The 26,337-nt window shown below is 37.2% G+C and overlaps 1 protein-coding gene across 1 annotated transcript in view; it reads left to right on the top strand.

Moving 5' to 3' along the window:
- LOC136857321 (kinesin-like protein Klp61F) overlaps positions 1 to 26,337 on the top strand; it is a 191,024-nt gene that overhangs the window by 73,311 nt on the left and 91,376 nt on the right. The window contains exon 5 of the mRNA XM_068230098.1: positions 22,657 to 22,806. Within this exon, the coding sequence (XP_068086199.1) occupies positions 22,657 to 22,806 (150 nt within the window). The remainder of the gene's footprint in view (positions 1 to 22,656; positions 22,807 to 26,337) is intronic.

Raw genomic sequence — 26,337 nt, 5'->3', positions numbered from 1 at the left:
TTTGATCCTGGCTGTACACATTCTTGGAAGGCAACTCTAAGCTATGCTATCACTTCCGGAAGTTGTATGATCTGACATGCTCGACAGCCCTGGAATTCGTACCTTCACTGTCAGGTTACTTTTCATTGACTTGTGGGCTTTTGATGTGTTCAATTTTACGTTAGTAAGTGTGTGTAAACATGGCTCCGAGGAAGTTTTTAACTTTAAAAGAAAAGGTAGGCATAATAGACTATCATAAACATGAGAAGTGTGGTGTGCGTAAACTGTCCGAAGTGTTTAAGATAGGAAAGACACAGGCAGCTGAAATTGTGAAAAAGCAAGAGGAACTAGTGAAAGAATGGCATTTAAATGGCAACGAAGAGCGCATTAAACTGTTTCAAAGTGGTAGTGGAGCTCTCATTGACAAGGCAACGCTAGAGTGGTTCGCTAAAATAAAAAGTCAGAATGTCCCTGTCTCAGGACCAATGATGCAAGAAAAAGCGTTAGAATTCGCGACAGAATTAGGTATTGGAGATTTCGAAGCCCCGAATGGCTGGCTAGAAAGATTCAGAAAGCGACATGGTATCAACTTCAGAGTGATTAGCGGAGAATCATCCAGTGTTAATATGGAGATTGTTGACAACTGGCAAGAAAAAATACCTTTAATCATAGACGGGTATGCTCCGGAAAATATTTTGAATGCCGATGAAACTGGATTATTTTTCCGTGCTTTACCCGACAAAACTTTGTGTTTCAAAGGAAATAGTTGTACTGGTGGAAAAGTTGCGAAAGAACGTCTTACGGTCTTGTTATGTGCAAGTATGAGTGGAGAACGAGAGGAGCTCCTTCTGATAGGAAAAGCTGCAAAACCAAGGTGTTTTAAAAATATGGACGTTACGAAGTTTGGCATTGAATGGAAAGCGAATAGGAAAGCATGGATGACCAGAGAAATAATGACGGAGTGGCTGGGACAATTGGACAGAAAAATGATACGCCAGGAGCAAAAAGTTTTAGTATTCCTCGATAATGCAGCATCGCATCTGGATACAATTAAGTTGCAAAATGTGAAGATCGTCTTTCTCCCACCAAATGTAACATCAGTTTCTCAGCCGCTTGACCAAGGAGTGATCCAGAACTTCAAGGTTATGTACAGACAGTTAGTGATGAAGCACATAGTATCAGAACTTAACGGGAATGAAGTAACCCTTCAAACACTGACAAAGGGGCTGAATGTTCTCCAAGCAATTTCATGGATAACCAATGCATGGAAAAACGTCACTGCCTCAACAGTTCGTAACTGCTTTCTGAAAGCTGGCTTTCCCGCTAGTGGTGGACATCCCGAAATAGAATCGGATACCCTTTCTTTTCTGACAGCATGGAAACAACACAAGAGTTGATTAATGCAGCAGGTTACAGTGTACAAGTGAACACCTATATCGAAATTGATTCAGATATTCCAACGGAGTGTGAGAGTGGAGACACGAAAACGATTCTTCAGTCAATCCAAGGGAACAAGGACAAAAATGAACATTCTGACGAAAGCGGGAGTGAAGGTGATGCTAATGACGACTTTGAAGAAAATACTGAAATGAATGTGCTGCCAATAACCTCGTACAGTGAGGCTCTCAGCATTGTTCAGCAATTGAAAGAATTTTATTATAAACAAAACGATGAAAAAGGTGTAAATTTGACCCAGGATTTAATTGCACATAGTGAAAACATCATTGCTAAACCGAAATGGACAAAACAAACGAACATTAAGGATTTTTTCAAGTGCTAATGTTTTACTGTACTGTGCTAGATATTGCTACATCTACATACTGATTTGAAGTTTCAAAAACTCATACGTTCTTCTTAATTTGAACATGGTGAACGGTAATAGTGTACAGTGTCCTCAATAGAGGTTTCCATAGAAGTGTTTTTGTCTCTTTAATACAGTGCATCGCAGCTGCAGCAGCCCATCTACAACTTTCTCATGTGAGTACAGTGCAGAATATTGTACAATACTGTATACAGTATACAATTAAAGGGACATTTGCGAGAATTGTTAACACATACAATACATGGGTTATTGTGTTCCAACTTATGTTTAATGGTACCGGTTTCATAACCTCTCGCGGGTGGACACCCCTTCATTACGGACATTTTTTTCGGTCCTGAAGGTGTCCGTTATAGGGAGGTTTTACTGTATATAGATTTCGGTAATAGTATCACCGAGTGGAGTAGCCACGCAAATTAACATGCTAGGTCTATGGAGCCTAGCTCTGCACTCGGCAGGCGAGTGTGTTCGAACCCCACTGTCAGCTGTCCTGAGTAGTTTGTTTCCCTTTTGCACTCCCAAGCAAATGTCGGGATAGTTCCTATTCATAAACCCATACCTGCCAACTTTCCAGATTTTTCAGGAGACTCCCGATTTTCAACAGTTTCTCCCGCCTCCCGATTATTGTATTATTTCTTCCAATTTCAGCTTATTTTTTGGTGAACTTCAAACATTTGTTTTCAAATCCCGCCATTTCAGCTTTTTACGCCGGTGGCTGCTTGTCCTTCACTCATTGGCGGCTTTCAAACGAAATATCGACATTTATTAATGCGAGAAATATACGTGAAATTGCAATGTTTATTTAAACCTGTATATCGCGACACGTGTATCGATTGTCAATCTCTCATTCTCGCGGGCTATGTTCGTGTTTGTTCACATCAGTCGAGTCTATTCTAGAAACTAGTTACTAGATATGGAGTCATTTTTAGTAATTTAGTGACAGAATTTCAATGATAATGACTAGTCACTTTTCTGGAGATTTTAGGAGCCATTTGGAGACAATTCTAATTTCAATTTATCTCAATGTAATTAAAATAAGAAAGATTTTTGTCTGTACATTGCTCCGAATTTAAAACAAATATTTCTTTACCCGTCATGACCACAGTAATGAGGGGAAATGCACATTTTAATTTTCCGTAATTTATGTGTGTATGTATGTACGCGCATCACGAGAAAACGGCTGAAGTTAATTGAAAATCGGTAAGTCGGGGAATAAGTAGCTACAGTCTAGGCCATAAATGATATTATGAGTGAAATGGTAGTTTAGGGGAAAGCCTAAAATGTAATTCTCAAATATTTATGATATTATTGGCCCGATCAATAAATACTACATAACTAAAGTTATGTATTATTAAATTTCCTGTCATTTATGTCTTATACTTTAACGTACCGACTACGATAACAGATATCCATGAATTGGGAATTTTGTTGCCAAGTTCATATCAGCGCCGAGGTATGTGAAAATGAGTGAACGAATTTAATGAAAATCGGTATGTAAAGTCTGGGAGTAAGGAACCACAGTCTGTGCTATAAATAATTTTATTCACGATGTTCGAAATGGTACTTTGAGGGAAGGTACCAAAGATTTAATTTTTAATTACCTATCCTATTGGTCATATCAAAACGTACTACATAACAAAAGTAATAGTGAATACAATTTCCGATTGTGTGTGTCTTGTTTAGTTTTACCATACCGACTATAATAAAGTTGGTGGTGATGGTGATTAAATTGTGAAGATGATTACAGTAGAAGTCCGTTATAGCGAGAATTCATAACCGCAAAAAATTTACTCGCTATAGCGGATTGTCATTATATTCAATGTTTGTATAAAAAGTTGGAAAAACACCCTACACATTAAAAATCAGTTTGTTCAAAACTTGAGTTTCCACAGATAATATCCACACTACGGCTTACTTGTTTATTTTTTGAAGTCCGATACTACGTGAAAGTGTGCGTTTAATTTCATTCTGAATAAATATAGTACCATATTTCTCCAAATCCAAGACGAACCCCACTTTTTCCTAAATAAAAATTTAAATCAGGCTGCAAAAGTACTTTGTAAAATCATTTGAATTACTGTTGTACAGTGTTGGCCTACACATTTTTAGACTATATAGATGCCGAACATTGGATTTTGCCATGCCTTTTTTTTTTTTTTTTTTTTTTTTTTTGCAGCTGCATAATTATTCTTTATTTCTGCAGGTTTAACGAGCATTAACTTGCAATTGACATCATAACTCCAGAGAGAACCCGTTGAAAATTTGCCGGTAATACCTATTCCATGCGTCTATACAATACGATGATCCATTAGGAAATTACTCTTGCTGTGTATAAAACTGTTACTTTCACTCAGCGTCAGATATAGCCGGCTACCGCTATACGCACGTCTCGCTTGTCGGCTAGTGTTGTATAGGCCTAATTGCAGGCGTTGAAAGTCAACGAACGAGTTTATTGTGCCACGGTATGGCCATTCCGCCCTTGAGTTTTTCGTGCACATACTTCACAATTTCATCTTTGACTTTTTTAAAGCATCCTTGTCGTGGACCACTGAATGCATTTTTTGTACAGTAAGCATTTTTTAGCTCTCTTCAAATTAACGCCAAATATTGGCTTTAGTTGGGCCTATGCTGTAATTGTTTTGCTGCTGCACAATAATTCTACATTTCAAAGTGTTTAATAACCATTAACTTAAAATTGGCATCATAATATCGACTAGAACCCGTTAAAAATATGCCGGCAATACTTCCTCCACGTATCTTTACAATACGACTACCCATCACGAAAATATTCCTGTTGTCTATAAAACTTCATTTTACTAAGCGTCAAGTACAATAAAATCAGTTTCATGGTCCGTATCGCACTTCAATAGATTCACAATTAAGTATTTATTATTTTCCACCTAGTCGATATAATGATTGCTTAAGGCAATTTAATGGTTAAAAGTGGTACATGTTTTGTATTTTATCAACATCTTCAGCCACGTAACACTGTTTAGATGAAAAATATATAAAATTGACAAAGTAATGCTTAAGAGGAAGTGTCCTTAAAATTAACATAAGATTGACAACATTAAAACAAACAAAAACTCAAGAGAAAATATATAAATTATTACTACAATTGAAAGCAGTTGTCAAGGAAACACTTGTACAATATTCCATAGAGAGTATGTCCTAAATGAATATTCTTTTCTTAATAATTCATGAAAAAAGGTCAAATTATAAATGATAAATTATACAGTTTATAGGTAATTGTCGAAATGAAGAAAACCAGATATCACAATGTGGTTCTTATTTTTAATGCAGATGAATATATAACTAATTCCTAGTTGCCAAATCTTATTAAGCCTGCTTTCCTTTGGAACAGTAACTCCTGTCATTCTTTCACAGTCTTGTGTCTGGTGTAATATTGATGATGCGTTCTTCCTTGCTCTTGCACCTGAGGAGGTGGAGGAGCGGGGGAAATAGGTGTGTCAAGAACCTCCTTGCTGCCACCATTAGCTTCAACTGAGGAGGAATAAGTTGTAGGGCAATCTGTTGATGGAGAAATTCCAATTCTTTTTTCATGATCTTTCTCAAGCATTTTCAAATATACTAGAATTTGATAATATAAAGGAATCTTATATTCTACAGCCTCATTAAGGTTATTTTTCTTTATAAGTTGGTCTAGATGAATGTATAGATCTTCATATGTGTTCATTAAGCTGCCCTTCTTTAATTTCTTTATGATGGTCAGGTCTTGTTCTATGTTGGTAAATTTATGACCTGTGGCAGTCATGTGTGATCCCATAGCTGAGAATCTATGTTTTTCAGCATTCACATGTTCCAAATATCTAACTTTAAAATTGCGGTCAGATTGTCCTATGTATGTATTCTTGCATTCGAAGCATGTGAGTTTATATATTCCCGAATCAAAAAATTTATCTTTTTCCGAGAGATTTATTGTATCATGGTTGAAAATACTATGTTTAATGTTGTTATTGGTGGAAAATGCAATTTTGAAATTTTTTCTCTTAAGTAAATTTGTTATTACGTGTATGTTTGGATTATTATATGTGAACTTGATGTATTTTTCAGTTTTACTAGGTTCGATTGCTAATTTGGAATGTTGCTTCTCCGAAAATTTATTAATTATTTTATCAATCATGTTATTGTTGAAACCATTCAAGAGGGCTTGTTGTCGGATAAACAACAGTTCTTTATTCCTTTCAGATTTGGATAAAGGAATACTAAACGCTCTGTTAACGTAACTATAATATGCTGATCTTTTCTGTGCCTCTGGGTGTAACGAGTTCTTGATAGTGGTCAGTGTGAAAGTAGATTTACTGTGTATTTTGAAAGAAAATCCTTTTTCTTCTCTCGTGACTATGTCCAGAAAATTCAGTGACCTCTCTACTTCCTCTTCTAAAGTGAATTTGATATTGGAATCCAAATTGTTCAATATATTTAAAACTTTATTGCTGTCGTAAGTCTGTTATCTATTATAGCGTAAACATCATCCACATATCGTGTCCAAAAATCCAAACCTCTATTTGATTAATAATTTTCATGTGTTCCAAATAGTCTTAAGTATATATTAGCCAATATTCCTGATGCTGGGGCTCCCGTTGAGAGTCCTTTTTGTCGGTAAATTTGATTATGAAATGTAAAATAATTTTGATTTAACACGAATTTTAAAACATTAATAAAATCTTCAATTTCTGGTATGCTTACTAATTTGTTCTTCATTAAATTCTTCTTAATGATTCTGATAGTGTCTTCTATCGGAATGTTTGTATACATGTTGGTTATGTCAAACGAACATGTCATGTGAGATGATCCAAGTTTAAAATCTTTAACTAGATTGCAAAAATCCACTGAGTTTTTGATAGGTGTTTTACAATGAAATACGTATTTACTTGATAAGAAATTATGTATAAATCTAGTTTTATAAATGGGGCTATGTTTGAAATTTATGATAGGTCGTAATCGGTTTTCCTTGTTGATGTAATTTCGGCAGTGCTCTTGCAGTCGGGAGTCTAGGGTTCATGTTTATTAATGTTTGCACATCATGTTCATTAAACAAGAATGACGTGGTTTTTAATAGTTTTTTAAGATCCCTCTGAATACGTGAAGTCGGGTCTTTATCAATTGTACTAAACGAATTGTTATTAAAAAATGTTTGTTTTATCAATATAAACATTTCTATCTAGGGCTACAACTGTTCCTCCTTTATCTGCTTTTGTGATAATCAAGTTATTTAGCTTGATTTTTTGCTTCAAGTTATTAACTGCCTTGTTGGTGCCTCGAAGTGATAGTAAACCTTTTACTAAAATAGGAATTTTCTTCTTAGCTTCATACCTTAAGTCATTCTGTAAATCTACAGGTACGTTCTGTATTGCTGTTTCTGTTTCTGCTAATGTTGTGATTAAATCGTAACTTTTGTTTGAACTTGGCCAATTGAAATTAGGGCCTTGACTTAAAATAGAGGTTTCTTCTTCATTAAAATCTATCTCAGATAAGTTTTTAATTGGAGGTGGGTAAACACTATCATCAAACGTAAGATTAGGAAGTAACCTTCTTTCTTCTCCATTAGATGCTAAATTTTTCAACTTAAATAATGTATTATCCAAAGTTTCTTGTTTCATTTTAAGTGTGTTCTCCATTTTCTCATTGATGTGTTTCTGGAAAGAATCCCATTCCAGAGGAAGCAAGTTCAGTGGTGCTGAGAGGTGTGCGAAGTACATTTTCTCATTAAGAAGTTTCTTTCTCTTATACATAAATTTAATTTCTCTTTTTAACCATATTTTATTGACCTTCATTTGAGTAAACTTATGATGATTAGAATATATAGTTTTTCTTTGGGCACTTTTAAGGAAACTGGGAATCAAATTATTTTTAAGGCATTCCTTCAAAAACACTATATCTTTTGTCACTTTAGCTATTTTCATCTTTAAGTTGAGGTAGGTGTTAGCTTCTTTGCTTGCCTGGTTGGCATTAGGATTACATAAAATCAGTTTCATGGTCCGTATCGCACTTCAATAGATTCACAATTAAATATTTATTATTTTCCAAGAGCAAGGAAGAACGCATCATCAATATTACACCAGACACAAGACTGTGAAAGAATGACAGGAGTTACTGTTCCAAAGGAAAGCAGGCTTAATAAGATTTGGCAACTAGGAATTAGTTATATTTTCATCTGCATTAAAAATAAGAACCACATTGTGATATCTGGTTTTCTTCATTTCGACAATTACCTATAAACTGTATAATTTATAATTTGACCTTTTTTCATGAATTATTAAGAAAAGAATATTCATTTAGGACATACTCTCTATGGAATATTGTAAAAGTGTTTCCTTAACAACTGCTTTCAATTGAAGTAATAATTTATATATTTTCTCTTGAGTTTTTGTTTGTTTTAATGTTGTCAATCTTATGTTAATTTCAAGGACACTTCCTCTTAAGCATTACTTTGTCAATTTTTTATATTTTTCATCTAAACAGTGTTACGTGGCTGAAGATGTTGATAAAATATGAAACATGTACCACTTTTAACCGTTAAATTGCCTTAAGCAATCATTGTATCGACTAGGTGGAAAATAATAAATACTTAATTGTGAATCTATTGAAGTGCGATACGGACCATGAAACTGATTAGGTGTGGCAATTGGAGCGCATGTGTGCTGTGATTTAAACACACTGGGGACTTTATTCTGATTTACGGCCTGGATTAACCTTGGAGTCTCCTCATATAACGGATTTTTGTTGTCAATGACGTTAAGATTATTTTTTTTATCATAATTTTGTTCCAAATAAATGTACTAGTTTTCCGTCTCGTTCAATAACTTCCCCTTACCTAAGCTTCTAACGATCGTCAAATCTTTCTCAATTGAGGTGAATTTATGGCCTGTTTCACTCATATGCTGGCTCATGGCCGAATACTTATGTTTTGAAGCATTGTAATGTTCCAGATACCTTGTGTAAAAGCTCCTTCCTGTTTAACAAAAATATGTGAACTCACAATGTGCACATTTTAACCTGTAAACACCAGACCCTGAGTAAACGTTGTTATTATTGACTCTATTGTGGTTGAGGAATATGTTCTGGTTATTATTAACTGTTCTGAAGGCTATGTTGACATTGTGTTTTTTTAAAACATTAGTGATCTGATGGATAGCCGGGCTATTGTACGTAAATGTGGCGTAGCGGTTTTCCGGGTGTATTTGTCCAGTATCTTCTCCACTGCTTTTAGCATGAAGGAGTTTAAGAATAATGGTCTATAGGCTTTGGCTTGGGCATAGTTTGTCCTTCCAGGCTTCGGTATAAATACCGCTTTAGCCTTAGACCTTGATTTTGGCATGTACCCCAGAGCTAGGCTTGCTCTAAAACGGTCTGTCAGGGCCTTGATAATTATCTCCTGTCCCTCCTGCAGGAGTATTGGGAGTATCTCATCTGGCCCTGGAGCCTTTATGGGCTGAATTGAGTTAATTGCCCACCTCAGATGGTTAGGTTTAATCGGTTGGCACATTTCCAATCTGCTCTTCGTAGTCTGGCCTCTGTTTCAACCATATCTTCCATTCTACTTTCTCAGCCTCAGAAGAATGACAAGCTAGCAACACCTCTAGCGTCTCCTTTTCCGTCTGAGTGTATGCCTGCCTGGACATCGGATGATACAGACATTGATTCCCATAGGGAAACGTCAATTTTTGAAAATGAGACACACTCTCATGGTGCATTGGCACTGCCTGTGGCTCAAAGTAGCCTACGCGGTGGGCTCCACAGAATGCACTAGCCATGTGTTTGGTAAGTGTGCTATTTACCAATTGATGAGCCAATTTTATCACACTGGGGCAAAATGCTGGCAACCAGGAATGAGTTAGCTGGGAAATTAATAATGTCCAGTAACGGACCAACTATATTGTATTACAAATTTCCTCATTTGGAACAAATATTTCAGGTTCGCTACGGGAATAAACATCTTTATCATCTTTTGAAACTAACTCACTTTACTTCAGCTTTTATCATGAAAAGGAGTTAAACAATATAAGATCACTGAATCACATTTTTTATATAACTATTTTGCATTCTTCTAAATCACAGTCAACAATGTAACTAGCATTTTAATAATACGTCTTGCAGTCTATTACAAACTGGTAAGTGAAGTAGTTGAGCAGCATATTACACTTCATTCAAATCTTCAAAATCACTCTGTTCATCACATTCTGCACTAACAAACTGCTCTTGAGCAACACTTTCTAGTTTACTCTAGAATGTGAGGCTTTCAATCTCTCTCCATTTTTCTCCATAGTATTTTGCAAGTAGCATGCCCACATCTCGTACATTGTTGGGGTTCAGTGCGATATTACCATGTACAATAAGAGTAGGATTTTGAAATGATATATTGGCAACAGTTTTTCCCTTTACACATTTTAAAATGTTTAGGATTGACTTTATACCCATACCCTCCTTGAATTTTGATATTGTTCCTGGTTTTTGTTATGTAGAATCGAAGACTGGTTGAATATGAAGTGCCAAGGTCCTGTGGTCTTGAAACATTTAGTTCCTTTTTACTTCCATTTCTACACTTGCACACCATCACTTTCAGCTTGTTTTTGGGTACCATGCGCACTGATATTGCTCTCATCGGTGGTGGGGTCTACAACCTTTTATTCTTGAATACCTTTCCTATTCATGCAAAGACACTGACAAATTTAATTATGCAAGTAATGTTATTGTCTGTTATTGCTACTCTTATGTAGATAATTTTTTCTTGAAAATCATCAGTGGAAATAAGAAAACAAATGTTTCACAATTTAACATGCTTTTTTATTTGAAAATTCAAGTGATCCATAAATTTTGCTGGTCAGTGTAAAAGCTACAGAGTTGTTTACAAATAGAGGATTATGGAAGCACTTACCAGTAGTTAATTCGCAGAGGCTTGCAGACTGAATGCTAAATGGTGCAACAGTGTACGATGAAGATGCATGTATGAAATAATGATCCATCATCTAACAACTGCATTTCCTTATGTATGTGCCTTCAGCAGTTATATAGTTGGGTTCATCTGATGATAGTGCAAAGGAAACATTTGTTAGTTCATACCCAAGCATTTATTTGATTAAATTTATTTTCAAAGCACAATCTGAGCCTAAGCTAGTACTCAATTCTACGAACTGGGGTTAATTCCATAAATCATGTGTCGTGGTAGGAAGTATATGCTCCCGCCAGCTACTTAGGGTAAAAACATCAACTTAGTCCCTCAAAATCTATTAATATAATCGAATAATATAATATAATAATATAATCGAAGAGTAAAGATATTCGCATATCCAATCATTCAACCCCCCATAATCAAGCAATTAACCATGTTATCGATCATATCATCTCATAGATCATTACTATTAGCATTTATACTACCTTATGGCTACATATCATTACCTATTTTCAGAAAGAAAACACAGAAATTATCCTAACTCTAGTTTATTAGCATGCTAATATGATATCAAATAAAATCAAATCGAATTGAGGGCTGTAGAGAAAATAAAATAAAGTTATGTTACATATTTAACTTGAATACATAAATTATTTCATTTGACATAGTTAAAATTGGATTTACTATAACCTTTCACTCATAACTTGTCATTAATAAGTTGTTGAATCATTTCAGTTCATCACTTTTCATACAAATAGTTCATGGGGTAAATGAGGTTTGAATCTTTATTTCAGGAGGAAGTAGGGATTCTTCATATTTAGTTTGGATTTTTGGATTAACTTTTTCGAGATACGAGATAATAAGTCTCCTGAATGTGGTATCAAATTGTCATCACACTTTAAATTACTATATCTATAATAATATTAAATAAATATTCTCATTCATTCGTTCATGCCAGTAGAAAATCAAATATTTTGTCAATAAGTGCTATTAGTCGAATAATTATCAGTTCAAACTATGAAAATCGTCCCTTATGATTATATATTTGTGTGCTACTGTAATTAAAATAAACTCATATCATTTACCGCTGTGCCAATACTACAGTGTAATTCAATTCACCAATCTACATTCACATGGGGTAACATTCGCTCTGTAATGCGATGTTCCTTAATATCCCTATATCTACTCCATAAAGTATTTGAGGTTCAATTAACCTAGCGTAATCTCACATGTTATACTACCAATCGACCTTTAATCACCTGGACTGTATCTTCATATTCATATGAGCATGACCTAGTGTAACCTCGCTGCTTGCGTCGTATTTATCATACGATAACCGTAACTAACACATAAATCCGTAACATCATCTTCCTACCATTGCTCACACAATGAACAATTCATATTCTCCAATACTATCATTACTTCATAATTCTCATATTTCTTCTTATAGGGAGCGTGCACGGCCGCTCTTAGCGCCTCTAGCGGAAGAAATCGGAAACATTATGGTGATCTTGTCTTGAGCAGTGAGTCTAGGCTGTGTAACTGTGGGTGTGAAATTGTGGTGGTAGTAGTAGTGTATCAAAATGCCTAAATCAAATAGAAACTGTTGTGTAGTGAACTGCCACAACACACAAAGAAACACTCATGGAAAAGGAATTACATTTCGCACATTTCCTGGTCGTCCATATGAATCGGGCAGATGCGGGAAGTGGGTTTCGGCTGTGTGAAAGATAAAGTACAGTAGGCTATCTTATTTCATTTGTGACGTAAATCACATATTTTAAACATACCAGGTATGCCAATTCAAGAACACGTTCATTTAGGTACACTTTGAAATAGTACTGTTATGAAGAGACTTTTCATTTTTGTAAAATTATTTCATTAATTGAAGTTGGCACTTTCTAAGCCTATTTCCGATTGGTCAGATGATTTTGTATTGTTGAAAAATGGTTATGCATGCAACAGTCATGTCCGTCATCAAGTTGTGATATCGTATCATTAAGACACATCAAATGCAATAAAGTATTGAAGGCACCAAGTTGTTTTACTTCAAAATCAAAAAACAAACATTGGCGCCCAACAGCACGGCTCTCAATAACTTGAGATGTTCAATACAAGCAAGATCATGAAAAGTGAAATCCAGAAGTGAAAACAATGCGTCGCAATTGAGGTTAAGCATCGGAGCAAAAATACAACACATCTCGAATTCGTGGAATCATTAACGGATATTGCATTCTCGTTCATAACGAAAATCAGACCGCTGAGGCCAACAACTTCAACGGATTGCAGCATAAATCAGTAATCAGGCAAGTACGATTCGAGTTTTCGTACTTAGTACATCCAAAGAAGTAGCGACAAGATTTCAAGTTTTACATTCTCTTAGCCGCTCAAGGCAAGGATCTCCGTGAGAGCGTGAGTCTCTTTGACAAATACACCATCCTTGCTATACATACGGTACTCTTAGATTCTAGCCTCTTTCTCTCAGCGCACGTTTTCGTAACATAAACATGCAGTGATCAACATAATAATAACAATAATAATAATAAGAAGAAGAAGAAAAAATAATTCAAGCCCATTGATCCTCCTGTTGTCATAAATATAAAAGATCCATATTCTTTTGTCATATAACCTCAATTCAGCAACACGATTCCTTTGAACTTATACATAACCTTCACGCAATCCTTTCGAACTTTCACAGCATAACCTTAATTTAAATATGTCGCAACTAACGAAATTGAAACAATCGCGTAGTCGAGTAAAAGGCACGTTAACAAGAATAATAAAGTCGATTACAGATGACACGTCAAAATCAGAGGCGAAGGTTAGAATTAAAAAATGTGAAGAGCTATGGAATTCTTTTGAAGAAGTACAGATGAAAATAGAGGAAACTGAGATCACTGATGAAACAGCTGCATTACAGTTTGAAGAAGAATGTGAGGGAGAGCGAGAGCTATTTGAATCTATTTACTTCAGCGCAGTTACACAACTGCAAACGATATTAGATGAAGCAGAGGATGTTCAAAATAATTTACTAGCTCAAATGAACACGGCAGTAAACAACGCCGTTCATCAACGGGAAGTTCCACAACATCATAACAGAAGAATACATAAATTACCAGAAATTAAATTACCGGAATTTAACGGCGAATTCACAAAATGGTTGCTTTTTAAGAACAGTTTTGAGTCAACCATTCATAATGATACTCAACTAACAAACATCCAAAAATATCAGTATCTGATCGGTCTTCTGCAGGGCGAGGCACGCAAAGTCATTCAAGGTTTTACCATTTCAGAAGAAAACTACACAATTGCGTGGAACTTGCTTGTAGATACATATGATAATCAAATGATGATAATCGAGACACATCCAGATGAACTTTTCAAGTTTCCTACAGTTTTTAAGGAGAACAAATCTGAATCACTCAGGCAATTACAATTTCATATTCAAACTCACATGGCTTCATTAAAAGCAATGAAGCAACCTGTACAATATTGGGACACATTGGTTATTCATCTAGCAAAGAAGCAGCTGGATTTCATTGAGCAAAGAAACTGGCAGGAAGGGTGAAAGGCAACACTCCAGAGAAGATGCCAACATTGGATGATTTCTTCAAATTTTTAACTGAGCGTTCCCAATCATACATGCTTTTAAATCATAACAAAACCAAGGCACTGAACACAAAGGCAAATCCGAAGGACAAACAACCTAGCAAGAAAGTTATGACGACGACTCAGGGAAGCTGTAATCTGTGTGGTGGAAGTCACCCCATTTTTACATGTGAAGAATTAATTAAACGATCAGTTGAAGACAGAAGAAAACTGCTTCGAGAAAAAGGACAGTGTCATAACTGTTTGAAACCAGGACATATTGCAAAAAACTGCAGAGGATCGAAATGCAAGAAATGCGGGCTTCCTCACAACACACTTTTACATGCTGAGGAAGATGACAAACAGAAACAAAATCTCAAAGAAGATAAAGTGCCCATAAACCTGTGTGTCGAATCTCAGCATTCACTTGCTTCACTCAATGTGAACTTGGCGAAAGGAATAACATCACAAATACTTTTGTCAACAGCTTTAATTGATGTGAAAGATGTTCACGGAAGAAGAATGACATGCCGAGCCTTACTGGATCCGGGATCTCAGTCGAATGTAATAAAGGAAGGTCTGTATAAGAAACTTGGTTTACCGAATGTCAAGACAAACACACAGATCATTGGAGTAGATTGTTCCAAAGTGGAAACAAAAAGGATCACGAGAGTACATCTCGCTTCAAGGAATGACGGATTTGAGGTGGAAGCAGAATTTCTAGTTTTGCCAACTATAACAGGACGATTGCCACAGTTGGAGATCAAGAAGGACAAGATTATTATTCCAAAGGATATTCGCTTGACAGACCCCACATTCAACAAGCCTGGAGACATCGACATGTTAATTGGTGCTGGACTTTATTGGAAAATAGTCATAGGTCCACCCAAGAATGAAGCTGAAGGACAACCAGCTCTGCAAAACACCCGATTAGGCTGGATTATAGGTGGTGAAGTTTTTGAGAACAAACAAGGATCAACAACAACATGCATGAAAATTAGCAATCAACAATTATCAGATCAGATGGAGAAATTTTGGAAACAAGATGCAATTCCGGAGATTCAACATTACACATCAGAAGAAAGAATATGTGAAAGACAGTTCATGGACACCGCTTCGAGAGATACAACAGGTAGATTCATCGTAAGGCTCCCTATCAAGCCAGATGTCATCCTCGGAGAATCAAGAAAGCACGCACTAAACAGACAAGAATCATCAGTCAAGAGGTTAAGCAGACACCCCGAACTCAAGACAGCTTATGCAGATTTCATGGATGAATATGAAAAACTAGGGCATATGAGCTTGATTGAAACAAACCAAAATCAAGACGTACCAAATTCATACTTCATACCCCATCAACCAGTGGTACGTCCAGATAGTGACACCACAAAGGTCAGAGTGGTATTTGATGCCTCGGCAAAAACATCACTCGGGACATCACTCAATGACAAGCTCATGACAGGACCTAATTTACAGCGAGATCTTTTTCACATTGTACTTAGATTTCGCAGCCATAAGTACGTCATGACGGCAGATGTGGAAAAGATGTTTCGGCAAATCCTCATCCATCCTGAAGATCGAGCATTCCAGCAGATTTTGTGGAAAGAGGAATCTTCAGCCCCTGTGAGGATTTATCAGTTGAATACAGTAACATATGGAACAGCATCAGCACCTTACCATGCCATGAGATGCTTAAATGAATTGGCTACTCTTCATGAAAATGAATTTCCAGCAGCAGCAAAGGCTATTCGTGATGATTTTTATATGGATGACTGCTTAAGTGGTGGAGACATTCTAGAAGACGTGATCGGGCTACGGCGGCAAATACAAAATATACTCGAGTGGTGGAATGCATTTGAGGAAATGGAGGTCCAACAGCAAAGAGATCTTGCAGGATTTGGAGAGCAAAAGCGACGAAGGGACTTTACTGGTTTTAGACAAAGGTGAAGCTAGTAAGACTCTTGGACTCCTCTGGGACTCAGCACAAGATTGCCTTCAGTTTCGAGTTGAGCTGACAAAGCAGTCACCAAGATCCAAAAGAGAAGTCGCCTCCAAAATCGCACAGATTTTTGATCCACTAGGACTCGTGGGTCCAGTACTGATCAAAGGGAAGTTGTTGATGCAACACTTATGGGTAGATGGATTTGAATGGGATCAGCCATTGTCTCGAGAGCACCTTCAGATTTGGAACGAGTACTATACGTCATTAGAAAGACTGAACAACATCAGAATTATGAGAAACATAAATCCTGGGAATTGCTCTGGCTCTTTTGATTTGTTTGGATTTAGTGATGCTTCAGAGAAGGCTTTTGGAGCATGCATTTATGCAGTTTGTCAAACGCAAAGTGGTCTCTACATTTCCAATTTACTTTGTGCGAAGACAAAAGTCGCTCCTTTAAAAACCATTTCGTTGCCAAGACTCGAATTGGAGGCAGCCCTTCTTCTTGCACAACTTGTCAAAACAACAGTGAGTGCTTTGAAAGAAAAAATTGGTCAGATCAGATTATGGAGTGACAGTACAATTGTTTTGGGATGGATCAACACTGAGCCAAGGCTGCTGAAGACATTTGTGGCAAACAGGATTGCAAAGATTCAAGAAGCCACTGATGCAACCACCTGGAAGAATGTTCCTCGACTGAAAATCCAGCTGATCTTCTCACAAGAGGAATTACTTCAGCAGAACTCGAAGATAAAAAGCTGTGGTGGAGTGGACCTTCTTGGCTTCGCACACAACGTCAACAACCAGAGCATTCAGAAGAATTTGAAACAGAACTACCAGAGCTGAAGGTCACAGCAGTTACGTTGACAGCAACATCAACCAGCATTCTACTGAATAAATTCTCGTCATTTCCAAAATTATGCCGTATAGTAGCATATTGTCAAAGATTCATTTATAACTGCAAACTCAAACCATCAGAAAGGAAAAAAGGTTCACTAGAAATACAAGAAACTTGTAAAGCAGAGAAGCAGGTAGTCAAATGGACACAATTAGAAGCATTCCCTCAAGTACTACATTGCTTAATTAATAATCAAGACCTCCCAAAGAAGAGTTCTCTAAAGTCACTCAGTCCGTTTCTGGATAGTGACGGATTGAGTAAGGTTGGAGGAAGGCTTCGTTTTTCGGAGCTACCATCAGAACAGACACATCCTGTGCTTCTACCAGCAAATCATCACATCACCAGTATGATCATGGAAAATGAACATCGTCGTCTGAAGCATTGTCCCCCAGAGCAACTGCTACATGCATCTCGACAACGATATTGGCCTATCAGCGGCGGAAGAGAAGCAAAAAGGATTGTCAAGAGGTGTCTGAAGTGCTACAGTTCCAGAGGTACGCATGGCAGATTTACCAAAAGAAAGGGTTACGTTAGTTGTTCGACCCTTTGTTACCACAGGAGTGGACTATGCAGGTCCAATATCTGTAAGAGAAAGCCACAGAAGGGGCCGCATTCAGACTTACAAGAGTTACGTAGCTGTATTTACATGCTTCAGTACCAAGGCAGTGCATTTGGAGTTGGTGTCGGAGCTAACGACCGAAGCTTTCTTAGCTGCACTGCAACGCTTTACGGCGAGAAGAGGTTTGTGCAAGCAGCTTTTCTCTGATAATGGGAAGAATTTCATTGGAGCAGCGAACGCACTACAAGATATCCAATCCTTTTTGGAAAAGGGGTCAACGACCATTACCTCCTCACTCGCACAGCAGCAGATATAGTGGAGTTTCATTCCTCCCCGGTCACCCCACTTTGGGGGATTGTGGGAAGCAGCTGTAAAGATGATGAAAAGACATTTGCTGACTGAAACACACGGACGTGTGCTAACTTTCGAAGAAACCTACACTATTCTTTGCGATATAGAGGCGGTATTAAATTCACGTCCCCTTACTCCCTTGACAAATGATCCAATGTTATACTACCAATCGACCTTTAATCACCTGGACTGTATATTCATATTCATATGAGCATGACCTAACCTCGCTGCTTGCGTCGTATTTATCATACGATAACCGTAACTAACACATAAATCCGTAACATCATCTTCCTACCATTGCTCACACAATGAACAATTCATATTCTCCAATACTATCATTACTTCATAATTCTCATATTTCTTCCTATAGGGAGCGTGCACGGCCGCTCTTAGCGCCTCTAGCGGAAGAAATCGGAAACATTATGGTGATCTTGTCTTGAGCAGTGAGTCTAGGCTGTGTAACTGTGGGTGTGAAATTGTGGTGGTGGTAGTAGTAGTGTATCAAAATGCCTAAATCAAATAGAAACTGTTGTGTAGTGAACTGCCACAACACACAAAGAAACACTCATGGAAAAGGAATTACATTTCGCACATTTCCTGGTCGTCCATATGAATCGGGCAGATGCGGGAAGTGGGTTTCGGCTGTGTGAAAGATAAAGTACAGTAGGCTATCTTATTTCGTTTGTGACGTAAATCACATATTTCAAACATACCAGGTATGCCAATTCAAGAACACGTTCATTTAAGTACACTTTGAAATAGTACATTTCATTTCAGTTATGCATTGCAGCAGGTTCGTATGTTTACATTCATGTCCTTACATGTGCACGTGTCTTGAATACGTCGAATAATAATAATAATAATAAATGTTTTCCTGCTTTTCAGTACAGATGGAACTCCATCGGAACCCACCAAATGCTCCGTTATTTGCAGTAAACATTTTGTTGGAGGAAAGCCAAGTAATATTGAAAATCATCCATCATGTATACCATCTGTGTTTCATGAGAGCTATAAGAAGAAACCGAAAAGAGAATGTGATATATCCCGGTTTTAAGAGCGTGTAAACTAATGAAATTCTCAAATATACATACGTCTTCTGATCAGGAAACTCGTGAATTTATTGTTAAAAATGAGTGTGTGAAAAACTACACAAGTCGGTGCAAGCAGCATTTGATATTGAAGCAACGACTTTCGAATTCACTTGTGTTTTAGTGGGAATGATGTAGGCACAGTGCTACTCAAGCACAGTACCTTCAAGTATTTCGGGAAAGGTGGATAAAAGTTGTGGTTCCAACACCCCCTGGACTTATTTCATGGATACCAGAGCATAAAAAGTGAGGCACAGTTGAAGGATTTAACAAGTGTTTCATTTGTAACATTTAGGTTTTTACTTTCTTTATTTGTTTCTAAAGTTTCTATAAAAATGTAAGTAATAACGATGTTTGGATACTCTTTTTAATGAAAATGAAGTTGGGTATAACCTTTGCTTCCTTGGCAGTCATATTTGGTATACATCGGACTACTGTTGCGCGAATATTTTTTACTGCTCTCGGAGTAGTCAAGAAACTCATTTCTAAATTTATTTTCTGGCCTAGCAAACTATCTGTGCAAAATACTTTGCCTCGCGCTTTTAAAACATTTTATCATGATGCACGAGTTATAATAGATTGCACAGAAATGAAATCAGAAACGCCAGCAAGAATAGATGAGAGATGTTACATGTATTCTTCGTACAAGTCATGTTATAGATTTAAATTTTTATTAGCTGTGGCCCCAAACGGAACTATTGTTTTTGTTTCCCCTTGTTATGGTGGAAGAACTAGTGATACTTTTATTGTTAACAATTCAGGCTTCCTAAATCTTTTGAGTGAAGAGGACATTATATTAGCTGACAAAGGATTCCCAGGTTTTAAAACACAGTCAGCTCATTCTTTACTTGTTATGCCGCCTTTTCTTCACAATGGAAGATTTACAGAAGTTTTACAAACTCAGAATGTAGCAAGTGTGCGAATTCATGTTGAAAGATGCATACAGAGGGTGAAACTTTTCAAAGTCTTGAAAAATATTCCGTATATCAGCGACATTGTTTACGTAGCTTGTGTGCTAGCAAATTTCTTGCCACCAATAATAAAGAACATAACCCACTGGTATAAATCTATCTTATCAGAAATTGACGTGTTATCTACTTATTCCAACTGAATTCCTATTTATTCGCTTACTGGTTGCTGCCTGTCAATAGCTTGTCAAAAGCACAGTCAATTTCACCGGAAATCTCACTCGCGAAATTTGAGTTTTCACAGATTCATAGATATGATGTAGTTACAATATTGTTATTAATTTTGCCCTGTGACAACTATATCAGGTTTAAATATATTTTTATATGTACAGCATTACAACTTCCATAGTATTACTTCATATTTATCTTGACGACAAGATGCAACGATATATTTTGCCACAACTATGAAGCAAGTCTTCCAGCGGAACGCACTCTCACCGTATTAATTCTCGGAACTCCGCCAGAGCGCTCTGTTACTAGTACCGTGCACGCTCCCTATAGACACATCTGCATAAATAAATTCTCAACTCATTTCTTCTAAACAACCTCTTTGTTACGGTTTACTAGTCCATCGACGACATAATCTTCTTATTAATCGCGAATTCCTAATATTTAATCCATTTCTTCTTATTATACAGTCATAATGGCCATGTCTGCCAATTTGGTCTCTTCAATATCCAGGTTTTACTTTGCAATTCACTCTCTTCTTGATCTTGCCTAGTTCAACGCTAAATGATCTTTCCGAGTAGATTGGTGCATAAACATCGATAAACACGTTCCATATATGCTTACAATAACCTAAAATCATCTTACGAGTACGGTATAACTATTACTCAAATTGGCACACGCTTGCGGTTAACTTTTTAAAATCTAGCACTGGCATTCACATACTGGCACATATAATTTTTTTGTAGGCAATTCTGTACTCCTATTATATTTCAACAACTACAAAAAACTTTGAACTGGTAATTTGGAAACTTGTTACTTATCTCGTCTCGATTGGGTCAATTGCTGGCTCCTGCTCGTTTATTATGCCATCTCTGAGCAATTAGCTTTGGTCTCCGTATATGTCACAGCTGGGCATCGGTCTCGGCAGTCTGGCTTAAGTCATGGCATCTCAGGTAATCCTCCTCCACCAGTTAAAGCGTGTTTCATCATAACGCCGGTGTCCATGCAATAAGAAGACAACATTATTTGGGCAGAATACATAGCTAGATCTTCCATTATAAGCCTTCTAGGAAGTATGAATGGTTATTAGTATTTCTTAATACTTCGAAATTGTGCTCTAAATATATATATTTCCAATGAAGATTATTCTCATTAAAAAAATATTGACTGCTGAACGTTGGCTGATGCTTCTAATTAATATCTCTTTTCTCCTCAATCTTTTACTGGTCCGTAGCTTTCCTTAACTTCAATATTTTAAAACGAAAGTGTATGCGTTCGCCTCTCGTCTCGGCTTATTTTGCAGGCGTAAATAACTAAATTCTCCGCTCGAATGTATATTATCTCTCGGCTTTCTTCTCATACATTGATAATAATTTTCTTGGCTCGGAGCAAAAGTACTATCTTTTTAAATGCGATCTTCTCTTACAAAGTGGTTAAGAATAGAATGAATTCAATTATTTTTTAAGGACCATAGTTGTTCTATCTAAGAAACTCTTTTCTTTCTCGCCGGTCTTTATAAAGTCTCCGCCTTCTAATTACGAACAACATGCCTCTTGGATACACTTCATATATATTTGCGCTGTCTGAAGCTGCTCCGCGCCATTTTATCCGCTACATCTCCATGTTAATGATCATCTCAACTGTAACGTAATGGTACACTAGTTATAGTGCAATCCCAGTCTCTTGTTTAGATAACAGGCCAGTAATCTTGAGCACAAACCATACGAAGTTGTAACTACATTACAGTGTGTGGGGTATATATCTCCTTGATTTATTGCTGTCACTGTGTAAATAATGTATGATAGTAAAATTTGTTAATACAGGCAAAGATATCTGGAAAAGGTGTGCGTTCTACTTAAACCTCTATTTAAGGTAAATCCCCATTTAAGGTTAAAAATATCAGGCCCATGTAAAAATGTTACATAGAGGTTCTACTGTAAATTCTTCAGAAGTTTAAAATTTCCTTACGCTAAATGTGGGTTTTGCTGTGATGTGAATCATGTTAAATAGAACATGAAACTAAATTAATCTTATGGAATAATTTTTGGGACTTAACATTTCTTCCGTTCCTTTCGTAAATGTCATTAACTTTCGGTGGCTAAATTGAGTTGATTCTGAAAAATTTGTACACTGTTTTGTGAAACTAGGTTTCTTATATTGTGACAAGTAATTTCTTTTTGTAAATATAGATAATTTTGATGTGTATTTACATGCTCATTTATCCAAATTAATTTTTATGCAAAATTGAACACTTGAGTGTGCAAATGATGCTGTCTTTTCCTGTAAAATAACCTGTAGCATTGAGGACATTTCTGAGAAGGTTTGGTGAACTATTATACTGGTATTGTATTTGTGATATAATTTTCTTTTATTCTTATTTTCTAGGTTGTATGAAGATGCCACTAAGAAAGGAGCAGTCATTGTTCATGGACTGCAAGAGTTGACAGTGCGCAGCAAGAACGAAGTATACGAAATTATGGAAAGAGGTTCGCTGAAAAGGCAAACGGCAGCAACCATGTTAAATGCTCATTCCAGGTAAAGTTTTGCCCGTTCACAGGCAGTTAGTAGTGTACTTACAGATGTTCAACTTGTGCTGTGTTCACATGGACTTACTAAAATAGTGTCTGTAAATTTATTTGTATATACAGTGAATTTACAATGATCTGCCCTAGATTTATAAACACACACAAATAGTGAAATGTTAAGACAAGTTACTTTGTTAATACAGCAAAGCCCTTCTGTTTATGTACCCAGAATTTTGTTTTCATGTCATTCAGACCATTTGTTTCTCACTCCTTTCAATTTTTTTTAAGCTCATAATATAATCTTCACCCAGTATTAACAAATCTCATTTCAGATTTCCAGATTTTTGGGACAACTTTAAGAATACCTAAGAAAGTTATTTGCGACGTTGGCACTCTGAAATATTATAAGTTTTGGATAACGAAAGTGATCTGTCTTCCGAACATTTTTCGTGTGTGGAGAGACAAGAAAGCAAACATCTTTTCAATTGAAGAAAATATGATGCATATTATGGGGGATGTGGATTAGTTTAAAGCAGTACGTGTTGCACTTGTGAAGGAACTTGGCATCTCGGTATCCAATTCGTGGATAACAGACACACAATCCAGTGAAGTGCTTCCAATTGCGGTCGGTACTTGAAGAGAGGATATGTCAAAAATGACTAACTAGAAGAACTGTACACCAATGGTTTTCTTCGGCACAAGCTGCGACTGTTCCAGTGTGTGTCGCAGTGCCGAGAGAAAATGCTCTCAAAGTTGCAGGCGTGGGGATTGAAGACTTTGCATCTTACCTAGCATGCTGGAAAGGTTCGGTAATTATAATAGCCTCAAATGGCTGGATAGAGTTATTCAAAGTATGGCGCAGTATTGTGTACGAAGCTATAATTTGAGATTCAAACTGTGTAAGTTACGAGACTGTTCAGACCTGGACTTCAGGGGTTTCTGAATGCTTGTGAACCATGCAATGTTTTCAATCTGGATGAAACTGGTCTGTTTTACAGCCTCCTGCCATCATTCTACTTGCAACGATTCTCTGTTCATGAGAAGAGCATTGCGGACGGTTTGGTTAGCAGATGGGTGGAGAGGAAGAATGCGCAGTTGTAGAAGGGACTAGCCACTGTGGAATGATGTAGTACTATTAAATTTTTTTGTGTAAGACTAGGACAGCCACTTGCAACTAATTCAAGGTGACTGTGGGCTCATGCAAAGAAAAAAAGGGAGAAGGGTTTGTTTCCAGATACAGTAGAACGTCGATAATTCGAAATCGGTTAATTCAATATGCCGCCTAATTCGAAGAATCTCTCGTTCCCCAAAACACGAGGTACGGTTTTGCATGTTATTTACATTGTTTAATTCGAAATACGGATAATTCGCAATTCGAAGAACGTCGGTCCCAGTATTGACATTCAGATATTTAATTCGAAATTGTCGTTCAGTTTGTTAAAAATATTTTAGGGCGTAATATGAATGAATAATCCTCCGCGTCACGAACGCGTCTTCCGGAACATGTATCCTTCCGCACTTTCGCTTGAGTTTGGTGTGTCTACAGCATACTTCAGAGTTGCCAAGTTCTAGTGAAATCACAGTTATTTTGTATTCTTCTAGTTACTTATTTTACTTAAAGTTTTAGTGTGCAGTTATAAACTTCGAGGTTGTTATATTTTAATAATACTGTGTTTTAGTTTATTGTTATGGTATGTTAGTTTAGGGCACGTGTGTTCCTTTTTTTGTGTTGCGAGATGGCTAAACGTCAGCATTCTTCAAAGAGACTCGGAGAGAAAGTGAAAAATTATAAGGGAGGTCGACAAAGGACAAAAAACGAAAACTGAAATATCTAAAGACTTCGGAATTCCTGTGTCCACGCTTTCAATGTTTTAAAAAAATCGTGAGAGCATAGAAGCTCAGGGCATGCAGGGTGTAAATACAGTAAAGCGAATGTGCATTTGTGGAGGTCAACACTTGATTCGGAAGTACAATTGATAGTGGTTTCGGCATGTTCAGGCAAACAATATCCCTGTTGATGGCGACAGTATTAAGGGGAAGGCGAATGAACTGACGCCAAAGATAGGTCTTCAGTTTCAGTGTTCAAACGGATGGATTCAGCGTTCTAAGTAACGGCACAATATCGCGTGGCAGGCAGTGTGTGGAGAAGCCGAATCTGTGAACACTAGTGATGCAGACAGTTTGCGAGAATGCGTGGCTCACATAATCAGTTTGCATGCACTGAACAGTATCTTCATTGCCGATGGGACTGCATTGTTTTTTAATGCTGAGCCCAAACGGACTTATGGTTTTAAGGGAGAGAAGTGCCATGGCGGGAAATCTTACAAGGACGGAAGCGAGACACTTCCTCCCCTCGTCATAGGAAAGTTCGAGAAGCCATGATGTTTAAAAGGGCGTCAGGCACTTTCCGTGCAAATGTAAGTCGTCTAAGACTTTGTGGATGACGGGCCAAATTTTTGAGGAGTGGCTGGTATGCCTTGAGCACAAAATGGCATGCCAGGACAGGAAAAAACTTCTGTTGCTGGATCAGTGCACTGCACACAAACGTAATTTAATTTTAAAACGTGCGTCTTTTTCTGCCGGCCAACACTACGAGCTACTTGCAGCCCCTAGACCAAGGCATAATTTCATCTGTGAAACGTGCCTACAGAAAAAGACTGGTGCGTTATTTTCTCCGGGAAGTTGCTAGAAATATTCTGGCGGGAGAAATACGCAAGTGGAACGTGATTGATGCAATGCAGTGTGTGACCGTTGCCTGGGACTGCTTCGTCAAGGGTGGTTTTGGTTTGTTAAATGAAGACGACAATGAAGATGAATGTTATGAGTTACGGCAAAAGTCCGATGTCGGTATGACTTTCTCCGAATACATTGCCACAGACCATGCGGAGACTACTTCAGAAGAGCGGGGTCCCACCGTAATGATCAACTGTGGTCACGTGACGCCAGAGGGAGATGCAGCTACAGCTGATGTTGAATACGGCGCAGGAGGCAACTATTCTGTCAAGGAATGATGTACTTGCCGCTCTAGCCGTGTTGGATTCAGTTGTGATGTTTGGGACATCACTGAATGTTTTTAATTATTGAACTATATATTTAATTGATAAGATGTATATATTTAATCACTGATAGGTCATTTTAAATTAGTATGTGTGTGTATATATATATAGGGCCTTTATCATCCATTTCAATCATCATTTCATTTCTTTGTATCGCGGCTATAACGTATTCTGAACGAACAAATTATTGGGTAAAGTATTTCAACATCACGCATATTTATGACTTGCAGTAAATTTTCCAATAGCCGTTGTGAGGTGACCAGAGTCAGCAGGCTAATTTCAGCCCAGTTCCAGGAAAAGTACGTCATCGAGGTTACGAGAGATATTACCCTCTCCACATCATGAAGAGACAGTTGATACATTATTAACACCCACTTTCCCAACTATGCTTGGGGACGCTTTATTTCAGCGGGAAAGTTCAGCCTATGCGAATGAACGTAATGAAGCAACGTGATGGATTCACAGCTGTACATCGGAGAAGGGAT

The sequence above is a fragment of the Anabrus simplex genome, chromosome 1 (genome assembly GCF_040414725.1).
Source record: "Anabrus simplex isolate iqAnaSimp1 chromosome 1, ASM4041472v1, whole genome shotgun sequence".
Taxonomy (NCBI): domain Eukaryota; kingdom Metazoa; phylum Arthropoda; class Insecta; order Orthoptera; family Tettigoniidae; genus Anabrus; species Anabrus simplex.
This window is presented reverse-complemented; position numbering and strand designations above follow the sequence as displayed.